The 12568-nt window shown below is 43.7% G+C and overlaps 1 protein-coding gene across 1 annotated transcript in view; it reads right to left on the reverse strand.

Moving 5' to 3' along the window:
* Positions 1-2856: 2856 nt before the first annotated feature.
* The window catches only part of TMEM184A (transmembrane protein 184A), a 61632-nt gene continuing 51920 nt past the window's right edge, over positions 2857-12568 (reverse strand). Inside the window, exons 8-9 of the mRNA XM_063934598.1 lie at positions 6129-6326; positions 2857-3851 (exon numbers count right to left, since the gene is read on the reverse strand). Coding sequence (XP_063790668.1) covers positions 3604-3851; positions 6129-6326 — 446 coding nt within the window. The 3' untranslated portion in view covers positions 2857-3603. The remainder of the gene's footprint in view (positions 3852-6128; positions 6327-12568) is intronic.

Below are 12568 nucleotides of genomic sequence, written 5' to 3' on the forward strand. Positions count from 1 at the left end.
CACCCTAGGGGATATCTCCCAACGTGACCTATCCTCTGGCGGGAAAGGGTACGCCATCAGTAACTTTTTAGAAATTACCAGTTTCTTATCGGGGGAACCCACGCTTCTTCACACACTTCATTCACTCATCTGATGGGGGAACAAAACACTGGCTGCTTTTTCTCCCCAAACATAAAACCCCTTTTTTGTGGTACCTGGGTTAATGTCAGAAATGTGTAACACATTTATTTTTATTGCAGAGATCATGCAACGGATGTTCCTAGTGGATTGTGTATATGTCTCAACCTCGTCGACACTGGAGTCAGACTCCGTGTTGACATCTGTGTCTGCCATCTGAGGTAGCTGGCGTTTTTGAGCCCCTGATGGCCTTTGAGACGCCTGGGCAGGCGCGGGCTGAGAAGCCGGCTGTCCCACAGCTGTTACGTCATCCAGCCTTTTATGTAAGGAGTTGACACTGTCTGTTAATATCTTCCACCTATCCATCCACTCTGGTGTCGGCCCCACAGGGGGCGACATCACATTTATCGGCATCTGCTCCGCCTCCACATAAGCCTCATCAACCATGTTGACACAGCCGTACCGACACACCGCACACACACAGGGAATGCTCTGACTGAGGACAGGACCCCACAAAGTCCTTTGGGGAGACAGAGAGAGAGTATGCCAGCACACACCAGAGCGCTATATAATGCAGGGCTTCACACTACCCACAGTGATTTTTCCCTTATAGCTGCTATAATACACAGATTTGCGCCTACATTTAGTGCCCCCCCCCTCCTCTCTTTTTAACCCTTTGAGCCTGAAAACTACAGGGGAGAGCCTGGGGAGCGGTCTTCCAGCTGCACTGTGAAGAGAAAATGGCGCCAGTGTGCTGAGGGAGATAGCCCCGCCCCTTTTTCGGCTGACTTTCTCCCGCTTTTTTACGGATCCTGGCAGGGGTATTTTTCACATATATAGCCTCTGGGACTATATATTGTGATTATTTGCCAGCCAAGGTGTTAATATTGCTACTCAGGGCGCCCCCCAGCACCCTGCACCCATCAGTGACCGGAGTGTGAGGTGTGCATGAGGAGCAATGGCACACAGCTGCAGTGCTGTGCGCTACCTTGTTGAAGACCGAAGTCTTCTGCCGCCGATTTTCAGGACCATCTTCATGCTTCTGGCTCTGTAAGGGGGACGGCGGCGCGGCTCCGGGACCGGACGATCGAGGTCGGGCCCTGTGTTCGATCCCTCTGGAGCTAATGGTGTCCAGTAGCCTAAGAAGCCCAAGCTAGCTGCAAGCAGGTAGGTTCGCTTCTTCTCCCCTTAGTCCCTCGTAGCAGTGAGTCTGTTGCCAGCAGATCTCACTGAAAATAAAAAAAACCTAAAATATACTTTCTTTTCTAGGAGCTCAGGAGAGCCCCTAGTGTGCATCCAGCTCAGCCGGGCACAAGATTCTAACTGAGGTCTGGGGGAGGGTCATAGTGGGAGGAGCCAGTGCACACCAGGTAGTCCTAAAGCTTTCTTTAGTTGTGCCCAGTCTCCTGCGGAGCCGCTATTCCCCATGGTCCTTACGGAGTTCCCAGCATCCACTAGGACGTCAGAGAAAATAGATAATATTAGATAAGAGATACATATCCCTCTAACGCATGATGGCATGGCTAGTATAAAAGACAGTGGCGTTACACGGTTTGTAGCTGTGGCAAAACATATTTGTGAGTGGTACTTTTTGATAAAGAAATCACACATTAGGATATTTTTTTTTTTACCATTTATTAAATTATATTTTAGTATATTTGTTTAAATAAGTATGTTCTCTTTTATTTAAAGGAGAATAAGCTTTCACAGAAGTATTTAGTTAGAGGATCCTCTCTTAGTTAACTCACTTGTGCATAGAGGAAGGGATAGGATGGGGCTGGATGCTAGGTAGATAACCACACTAGCAAGGCCCAGCTTCAGCGTCATCTCTGGGCAACAAACTCTGGCTCAAGTCATTTAACAGGAGGAAGAGAGAAAGAAAGCTTTAAATACCACTTCAACATACATGACCCTAGTAGCAGTCTGGCGTGATAGATGTATGTTCTAAAATGAACATGCAAAGATATTGTTTTCACTCCCTGACATTACAAGTCACCAAATATACAGATTAATATTTAACAATTAGATCTGCACAGGGGTGTAAACAGGTATCCATGGTGAGAATTAAAATGACCATAAAAAAAAAAAAAAATATATTATATATATATATATATATATATATATATATATATATATATATATATATATATATATATATATATACACACACACACACACACATATATATACACACACATATATATACCTGAAAAATAACCTGTGCCAATATAGACTCTGACCCAGTGTGCTTTTCATATTTTCCCAAAGCGGGTAATCCTATATAATAAAAGGTTAATGCTGCTCCTCACCTCTATGTGGGGAATTCAAGTGTTTTGTATGCCAGCGGCCACTAGATGGTGCCCGACGGAGCAATTTAAGTGTTGCTCCTGTTGGGTGTGCACAGCTGCTGGTGCGGAGATTACTGTTGTGTCATTTGGATGGCCTGGTATCTAGTTTACATATAAAATGTTGTGATGTACACACTGTAATTACCGATTATTAATAGTCAAATGGTAGCACTCCCAGTGGTGTGTGTAATTAAATACATACAGTATACACTTTTTTTCTTTTCATTCACTCCACCCATGTGAGCTACTGGATAGTGTTACATGTTTCTTACCGGTTATACTAAAATCAGTATCCCGCGTTGCCAACCCTCGTTCAATGCTAAACCGGCAATTCGTCTCAATATGCTCCGACACGGTTATCAATGACACACAAACATAAGTTAATGACTGATTATTATAAAACAGTTTAACATCTTTACTGAGGTCCAGTGGAACGTGACAGCAAGTCCAATCCTGGGTTTTGTGTTAATCAAATTGTCCAACAGTTCAGAAGACAAAAGACACAAAACCACACAATACTCCCATGAATCCTCATATCCATCTTCTGTGAAACATTTGGTGCTATGAGTAGCAGATGATATGAAATGACTTTGACGCATCGTCCCATTACTATTCTGAATCTGTTATTGTCGAGTGTGAGGAGAATCTCAATGTAAACTGTTAACGACGACTCCAGCAGCAAAACTGTCCTTGGGCGCAGATTCAATGATATCATAAATTAGGTCACATTCGGCTTCAAAAATATGCTTTTGGATTGCAGAAGAGAAAGTAATCCAATTGTTTACACAAAAGGTCTAATAATTATTTGGCATTAAAAGTTATTACAAATACACACAAAAGAAGAACAATAAATGGTCTTCTAGGCACAAAAGCAATACACCTCAGAAATGAACAAAATACATTTGGCTACAGGTGTGATTATTAACAATTAGGTTGCGCCATACATGGCATGGTCACAGGTCATAGGTCATGAAATGCAGCCGAGCGAAATATTTATACAACAGTTTGCGTACACTCCGGGTGGACTTGTATCCCACTTACTGAATGGGTCCTTTACCAAATCCATATGCTTGAATTGTCTGTAAACAAAACCAGTTGCAATAACTGGGTGTAGAAAGACTCGTTCATTTAGCAAGCTCTAGAGCTCGTCGTCTGATATAATAAGCATCATTTTCTCATTTTGTTTCTTCTTTTTGCTGGAGTGCCCATTGCTGGCTCCTGTGTGCCCGTTCTGTCCTTGTGCTTTGTGCTCAGAATCCTGCATGGACTGTTGTGTGTACTGCTGGTAGGCTGGCGAGAAGTTGTGGATTGCATCTTGTACAATATCATGGGGGCTCATGGTCTCCTTTAAACCACTGGAGATGCTCTGCATGGGTGCCACATTTGCTGAGAGAGAATGAAAAGGAAGAGACATCACAACGAAGTACTTTTCCGTTTGTCAGGCTGCCTAGAGGCACCGACCTGATAAAGTCATAATATCAAGTGATATGTGGCAACATACAGTAAGGGGTACATTTACTAAGGTCAGATTTTTTTTTTTAACTCGTGATGTTGCCCATAGCAACCAATCAGATTTTATCTATTATCTTCTAGAAGCAGCTAATAAATGTTGTTAAGTAGAATCTGATTGGTTGCTATGGGCAACATCACCAGTTCTAAAAACCTCTCATCTTAGTAAATTTACCCCTAAGTCTCCTATGTACAAAAGTGCAATAAGGATGATGTGACAGGTTCTCCCTTACTGGCTGCTTCCAATCTACTTTCAGATCTGCAGACTGGGGCACCTATCATAGGTGATCATTGGCACTAGGCCATGAGTGTAACAATAGGATATATATATATAAAAAAAAAAAAAGAATGATTCTAGGACAGAGGCAAAAAGAATGGCTCTCTGCGGGCAAACTAATCTCAAACTAATCTATAGAAGGTACAGTACAACAGATGTCCCTTTGAATTGGAGTGACCTGATACTCTACCTAAGGGGGAGATTTCTCAAATCTTCTAAACTGGACAAGAGGAAGTGTTGCTCATAGCAACCCGATTCTACCCATCATATATATAGTACATTCTATAAAATAGCTAGAATATGTTTGGTTGCGTTGGGTAACATCTCCAATTATCCTCCTTAGGTCTGATACATCTGCCCATAAATCTTTTAAATGAAGTGGTCTTGTTAGAACTTAGGGAGTGATTTATCAAGCAGTGATAAGACTGGAGAAGTTGCCCGTAGCAACCAATCAGCTTCTACCTATCATTTTATATAATTTTCTTAATAAATGCTACCTCAAAGCTTATTGGTTGGTATAGGGACCTTGTCCATTGGTCCACTTCTCCACTCTTTTCCATACTCAAAGCATCAACCCCAAATTAGAAAACACTATTCAAATGGATTTTAAAGATTATTATGCAATAATCTATTCACAATGACATAAGCCAAATGAATACGGAAAATTAAAATAGGGTTACAGTGCCTTTGGTTCTTCCACTAATTTATGTTTTCTTTTGAACCTACGATGTGAAATGGGACTCTAGTGAAATATATACACTTCTAGGCTGCACTGGTCATGTGATATAGAATCACATGATACCTGACCTCATATACGTGTGTAAACTGGCTCACGAGGCCCCAGATTATTATTTTTTTTCTTTAGAAAACTGTGATCGAAGCATTAAGTAAATGTAATATGGATGCCCACATTGAACAAAAACTATGCAAGTAATTTACAATACATGCCAGACATTACTATACTATTTAAGAAAAAAATCCATGGGATTTGTCACTAAATGGGATACGTCACTAAACCCAACATGGTTGTCAGTGGTGGCTGAGTTGGGAGACAGAGAATTCTACAAGGGAAGGCGTTGAGAAGAAATACGGAGTGGTGAAGCAGGATCTTCTAAAACAATAGTGACCAAAGTCAGGATCCATTTTGAGGCTTAAAAATTTATTTTTGGAATCACCTAATTATCACATATGCAATACAATATAACAGGAACGGTCTCTTTTCAGTCTAAAAACAACAGTACATTGACCAATTAAGGTTGGGTATCACTGTTCTACAGAAGTATATGTTTGGCCACATATACTTATAGTTCCATCTGTTCTCAGCCATGCATTTCCATATGACAGAGTCAGTGTTCGTAGTTTAAATTTAAACAGAGTTCATGGTTTGTTAACCATTCAGTCTGAGGAATGTAATGGGCAGTTGTGTCTCCAGCCACAACTCAATCGTTCAACAGAATGGAACCATTGTTGTCCAATGACTAGTGACTGATTTACTTCTGCATTCCTTAATACTAAACACCAAATATATAGGAAAAATCTACCAGACTGATGGCACCAACGCTCATTTTGAGGCTGCACAATACACTCATTACAGATAAAAGTGGAAGACTCAGTACCATGCCACTGACTGCTTTGTGGGTTGCTCGTAATTAGGTTTAGGGGATCTCTGGAGAAGGTACTTATCTCAGAGAAATTCTATTTATACAGTTTGGATGATACAGGTGACCTTTTTTTTTTATTATTATTTTTTTATTCATGTAATTCTAATTTTGAGAGTTAATATCTGTGTCAGTAACTACTTTATGCAGATGTCTATTATGGACCAAAGCAACGAATAATTAGCCACCAACGGGCAGTAACCATACACATGACCGTACCTGTTGAATTCTCTTTTTTCTCTCTGTAAACCTGGCAGGTGAAGGCATAACGCAGGGAAATGGCTGCAAACAGCATTTCTATGGAAATGATGAAGTTCTGGTAGCCAGCAGCCACTGTTCCAGCACCTACTGGCTTGCCATTAATGATCTGGACCTCTGGAATTGCACCACATCTCTCCAGTATTGCCAGGAGCATCCCTACCAGAAATAAAATGACAGGTGTTTAGTGGTCTGTCCAGATGGATCTGAAGTTACAAATGACAAAAGATGATTCATGTAATTTGCTACACTGAATAAAATGTACCTAATAGGAAGGTTTTGAATCACTGAAGCGAACGGATAATCTGATTTATGAAGCAGGTCCCCAAAGAGGGTGCTGATAGTATGGATGAATGTATTAATGGGTGCTGGGAGGTGGGTAATTGAATAATGCGTAGATTCTCGAACAGTGCATGTTTTCACGATTTCTTCACAGAATCACAAGTGAGATTATTCGCGCCACCTGTTAATCTATTAAAATGTGTCAGTGAGTTCTCCCCCCCCCCCCTTCTCGCCTCTCTCTGCCTCTTTTCTTCCTTTCCTTCTTCCTCTGCTTTTCTCTTTTTTCTCTGTTTCTTTATCATAAAACGGAAAAATTGTATTCTGTTAATCTTTTTTGTTAATATACTTATTGGATTGCATTGTCTTTCTTATTTCAACATTGTGCAGGCACCGGATTTTGTGCCCTTTTGATATGGTGATACATACTGCCTGTTTTTGTGTTTTATTTTTCTGTCCATCTCATACTGCACCGATGGCTTTGTTCTGTTCAGCCTGAGGTTTATATTTTCCTCTTGCTACCTGTCCGATTATGCAATCTGTTTGTATACTATACCAATAAAATGTGTCAGTGAGTAATGAATACAGCTGTTCACCTGCTAGGTGACCTGGAAAACGTGACCTGTTTGGGATCCGGAGGACGAAGTTTGAGAAAAACTGGATTAATGGATACTTGCAGAGGAATAGGTTCATAGATGCTGGATGGGAGAAGTTAATTGATGCTGAGTTGGGGGGTAAATGGTGTTGATGGGGAGTGAAGGTGAAGATGCATATTGGGTGTTTTGCAACAAGGTGTAGTACATTCTCATCTGACATTTTTTATAGTCTTAAATGTTGGTTATTAATATTATTACCTGTTAGTTCCATGTGGTGCAGATAGGTGGCACTATTTGCTCATTGAGAAAATATCCTGGTAAAGCTAAATAGCATATAGTCATACTTGCCTACCTGACCCTCTCCATGAGGGAGAAAATGCTCTGTTCCTGGACTTTCCTGGTAATGTATGATTGCCATCACCTGTGGTGAAACACCTTTCTTGTCAATTAACTAGCTCACCGCAGGTGATGGCAATCATACATTACCAGTAACAGAGCATTTTCTCCCTCATGGAGAGGGTCAGGTAGGCAAGTATGCATATAGTATAGAAGGATATCCGGACTATAGATCTACACTAAAAAAGGTCTACCGTCAATAGTTCTACCTCTAATGGCAGACATGCATTAGGTCGACAGGTTCAAAAGGTCGACATGTAAACAGCAGACAGTTCAAAACGTCAACATGATAATGGTCGACACACATATGGTAGACACAAGTTTTTGTTTTGTTTTTAATCAACTTTATCATACAAGTGGACTACTATTGGGAATAGTAATCTATGCCTAGCGCAGCGAGGCACCTTGCCCGAAGAATGGCGAGCGGACGTGGTACTCTAAAGGGGCTTGTTTGTGACAGAAAAGAGACAAAACACCTAAAATAAAATTTGTGTCTACCTTTTTTGTGTCAACCATTTACATGTCAACCGTTCCTAATATAAAGTTATAAAAAGACAAGTAGGGGGCAATTCAACTGAGCAATTAAATTGTTGCTCCTTTCAGACCCCCCATTTGCTGTGGGGGTGACATTTATTCTCCTATGCAGAGTCCGTGGTTTAGGCGCCCAAACCAAGACTTTAGACGGGATTAGCTGCTATGTGCGGCTAATCCCAGTCTATTTGGGCTCGATCAGTGCGATAAAAAGAAATAAATAAACATTTGAAATGAAGCTCCCGATTTCAAAAAAACACATTAATTGCCCCAGTCACTTGGCCCTCCATACTGTAATTTAGCGATAATAGGATTTTAATTACCTACCGGTAAATCCTTTTCTCGTAGTCCGTAGAGGATGCTGGGGTCCATATTAGTACCATGGGGCATAGACGGGTCCACCAGGAGCCATGGGTACTTTAAGAGTTTATTAGTGTGGGCTGGCTCCTCCCTCTATGCCCCTCCCAGCATCCTCTACGGACTACGAGAAACAGGATTTACCGGTAGGTAATTCAAATCCTATTTTCTCTTACATCCTAGAGGATGATGGGGTCCATATTAGTACCATGGGGATGTACCAAAGCTCCCAGAACGGGAGGGAGAGCGCGGAGGCTCCTGCAGAACTGATTGGCCTCTGAGGACCTAAAGTTTGGTCAAAGTATCGAACCTAGCAAAGGTGTTCGACCCTGACCAAGTAGCCGCTCGGCAAAGTTGTAAAGCCGAGACACCACGGGCAGCCACCCAGGAAGAACCCACCTTACGAGTAGAGTGGGTCTTAACAGATTTCGGACATGGCAATCCTGCCGTAGAATAAGCATGCTGGATAGTGAACCTGATCCAGCGAGAAATCTTCACTTTAGAAGCTGGACAAACAATATTCTCGGGATCATACAGGACAAAGAGTACGATATCCTGTGATGATCAGTCCTCTTCACATAGCTCTTCAGAGCCCTTACAACATCCAAGGACTTTGAATGAATTGAGGAGTCAGTAGCCACTGGCACCACAATAGGCTGGTCGATATGAAAAGCCAACACAACCTTTGGTAGGAACTGCTGACGCGTCCTGAGCTCAGCTCTATCTTCATGAAAGATTAAGTAGGGGCTTTCACACACGTCTAGCAGAAGCTAATGCCAACAAGGTGACAGGCTTCCACGTAAGAAACTTGACATCAACCCCCTGTAAAGGCTCGAACCAATTCGATTGCAGGAACTGCAACACCACGTTAAGATCCCAGGGTGCCGTAGGAGGCACAAAGGGAGGCTGGATGTGCAGAACCCCTTTCAAGAAAGCCTGAACCTCAGGGAGGGAAGCCAGTTGTTTCTGGAAGAAAGTGGACAAGGCCGAAATCTGGACCTTTATGGATCCCAAACGCAGGCCCACATCCACACCTGCTTGCAGGAAGAGAAGAAACCGTCCAAGTTGAAACTCCAGCGTAGGAAACTTCTTGGATTCAAACCAAGACACATACTTTTTCCAAATGCGATGGTAATGCTTTGACTCCTTTTCTAGCCTGTATCAGGGTAGGAATGACCTTGCTTGGAATGCCCTTCCTAGCTAAGATCTGGCGCTCAACCTCCATGCCGTCAAACGTAGCCATGGTAAGTCTTGATAAGCGAATGGCTCCTGTAGCAGAAGGTCCTCGCGAAGAGGAAGAGGCCTCGGCTCTTCCAGCAGTAATTCCAGAAGATCCGCGTATCAAGCCCTTCTTGGCCAGTCCGGAGCAATGAGGATTGCCTGAACTCTTGTTCTCTTTATGAGCTTTAGAATCCTTGGAATGAGTGGAAGTGGAGGGAACACGTACACTGACTTGAATACCCATGGACTTACCAGGGTGTCCACCGCCACTGCTTGCGGGTCTCTCGACCTGAAACAGTACCTCCGAAGCTTCTTGTTGAGATGGGAAGCCATCATGTCTATTTGAGGTACACCCCAAAGACTTGTTACTTCTGTGAAAACCTCTGGATGGAGACCCCACTCTCCTGGATGGAGATCGTGTCTGCTGAGGAAGTCCGCTTCCCAGTTGTCCACTCCCAGAATGAAAATTGCTGACAGGACCACCGCGTGCTTTTCTGCCCAGAGGATGATTCTTGTTAACTCTGACATTGCAGCTCTGCTCTTCAACGTTCCGCCCTGTTGGTTTATGTAGGCCACTTTCGTTACATTGTCCGACTGTACTTGAATGGCCTGATCTTGTAGAAGGTTTGCAGCATGTAGAAGACCGTTGTACACGGCTCTTAGTTCCAGGATGTTTATTAGAAGAATGGATTCCAGATTTGACCACCTTCCTTGGAAGGTTTCCCCTTGGGTGACTGCGCCCCAACCTCTGAGACTTGCATCCGTGGTTAGAAGGATCCAGTTCTGAATCCCGAACCTGCGTCCCTCAAGAAGGTGAGGCAGCTGTAGCCACCACAGGAGTGAAATCCTGGCTTTCGGTGACATACGTATCCTCTGGTGCATGTGTAGGTGAGATCCCGACCACTTGTCCAGGAGATCCAGTTGGAAGGACCGTGCATGAAATCTTCCGTACTGTAGAGCCTCGTAGGAGGCAACCATCTTCCCCAGAAGGCGAATGCACTGATGAACCGATACACGGGCAGGTCTTAAGACATCCCGAACCATCGTTTGTATCACCAACGCTTTTTCCACTGGTAGAAATACCGTCTGCACTTCTGTGTCGAGGATTATCCCTAGGAAAGACAATCTCCTTGTCGGCTCCAAATGTGACTTTGGAAGATTCAGGATACATGCGTGCTCCCTGAGCAGTCGAATCATGAGAGCAATGGACTGCAACAACCTCTCCCTGGAACATGCCTTTATCAGTAGATCATCCAGATACAGAATTACATTCACCCCCTGCTTGTGGAGGAGAATCTTCATCTCTGCCATTACCTTGGTGAACACCCGCGGTGCTGTGCAGAGGCTGAACGGCAGTGCCTGGAACTGATAGTAACAGTCCAACAGCGCAAATCTGAGATAAGCCTGGTGTGGCGGCCAAATCAGAATGTGGAAGTACGCATCCCTGATATCTAGAGATACCAGAAACTCCCCCTCCTCCAGCCCTGAGATCACCGCTCTCAGAGACTCCATTTTGAACTTGAATTCCCTTTGATAAGGGTTTAACAACTTCAGGTTCAAAATTGGCCTGACCGAACCATCCGGTTTCGGTACCACGAATAGGTTTGAATAATAACCCTGTTTATCAGATGAGGTGGAACTGGGACAATGACATCTGACCTTTCTAATTTTTGAATGGCTTCCTGAAGGATAGCCCTGTCTGTCAGCAAAGCTGGCAAGCCTCATTTGAAGAATCTGTGAGGTGGGAGCTCTTGAATCTCCAGTTTGTACCCCTGGGACACAATATCCTGCACCCAGGGATCCAGGCCGGATGACACCCAGTCGTGACTGAAACGTCTGAGTCTCGCTCCCACCTGCCTGTTCTCCAGGCAGTGAGGTCCACCGTCATGCTGAGGATTTTGAGGAAACAGAGGCAGACTTCTGTTCCTGGGAACCTGCGGGTGCAGGTTTTTTGGATTATGCTCGACCACCTCTGAAGAAAGTAGTAAGAGGTTTGGACTTTCTAGCCTTTGTGGTCTGAAAGGACTGCATTGTGGACGTAGAAAAGGGTTTCTTCGTCGTCTGAGTGGCTGAGGGAAGAAAGGTTGACTTACCAGCGGTTGCCATGGAGATCCACGCATCCAATGCTTCCCCATACAGAGCCTGACCTGTGAAGGGTAGGTTCTCCACGCTTCTCCTGGATTCCGCGTCGGCAGACCACTGGCGAAGCCAGAGTCCCCTGCGTGCTGAGACAGCCATGAACGATGTCCTTGCAGTCAGATTACCCAGGACCTTCATGGCATCCACCATGAACCCCACAGAATATGTTATGTAAAAACATGTCAATGTCACTTCTATCCATAGTATCTAATTCCTCAAGCAATGCGTCTGACCACTTTACTATGGCTTTAGAAATCCATGCACAGGCAATAGTAGGCCTTAACGCCACGCCTGAAGCAGTGTATATGGATTTGAACGTAGTCTCAATCTTGCGGTCTGCCAATTCTTTCAACGCAGTAGATCCAGGTACAGGTAAAACCAACTTTTTTGACAGCCTAGAGACAGAGGCGACCACTATAGGTGGGCTTTCCCACTTTTTCCTATCCTCCTCAGGGATCTGGAATTTTTTCTCTGAGTTTTCAAATAATGCATTCAATACTTTAGACGCAGGAAAAGTTAAGGGGGGCTTCTTGTTGTCAGTGAAATAATCCTCCTCAACCTGTTCAGGGGGCTTGTCAGTAATGTGTAAAACATCCCTAATTTCCTCAATCATGAGCTGTACCCCTTTAGCAAAGGAAGCATCACCCCCCCCCCCACCCCGCATATCCCCATCACCGTCTGCCGTGTCAAGGTCGGTATCCGTGTCGACTTGCGTAATCTGGACAAGGACACGTTTCTTTGGGTATATACCTGGGGATTTTGATGAGGTAGTGTGGACAGATAAAAAGATTAAGAGTGTTTAACCACTCTAACTCCTGGCGCAAATAAAAATTGAATTTAAGATGGCTATACAGCAGCTGCAAGCACTGGGGGGGACTGCTA

This window comes from Pseudophryne corroboree, chromosome 7 (assembly GCF_028390025.1).
Source record: "Pseudophryne corroboree isolate aPseCor3 chromosome 7, aPseCor3.hap2, whole genome shotgun sequence".
Taxonomy (NCBI): domain Eukaryota; kingdom Metazoa; phylum Chordata; class Amphibia; order Anura; family Myobatrachidae; genus Pseudophryne; species Pseudophryne corroboree.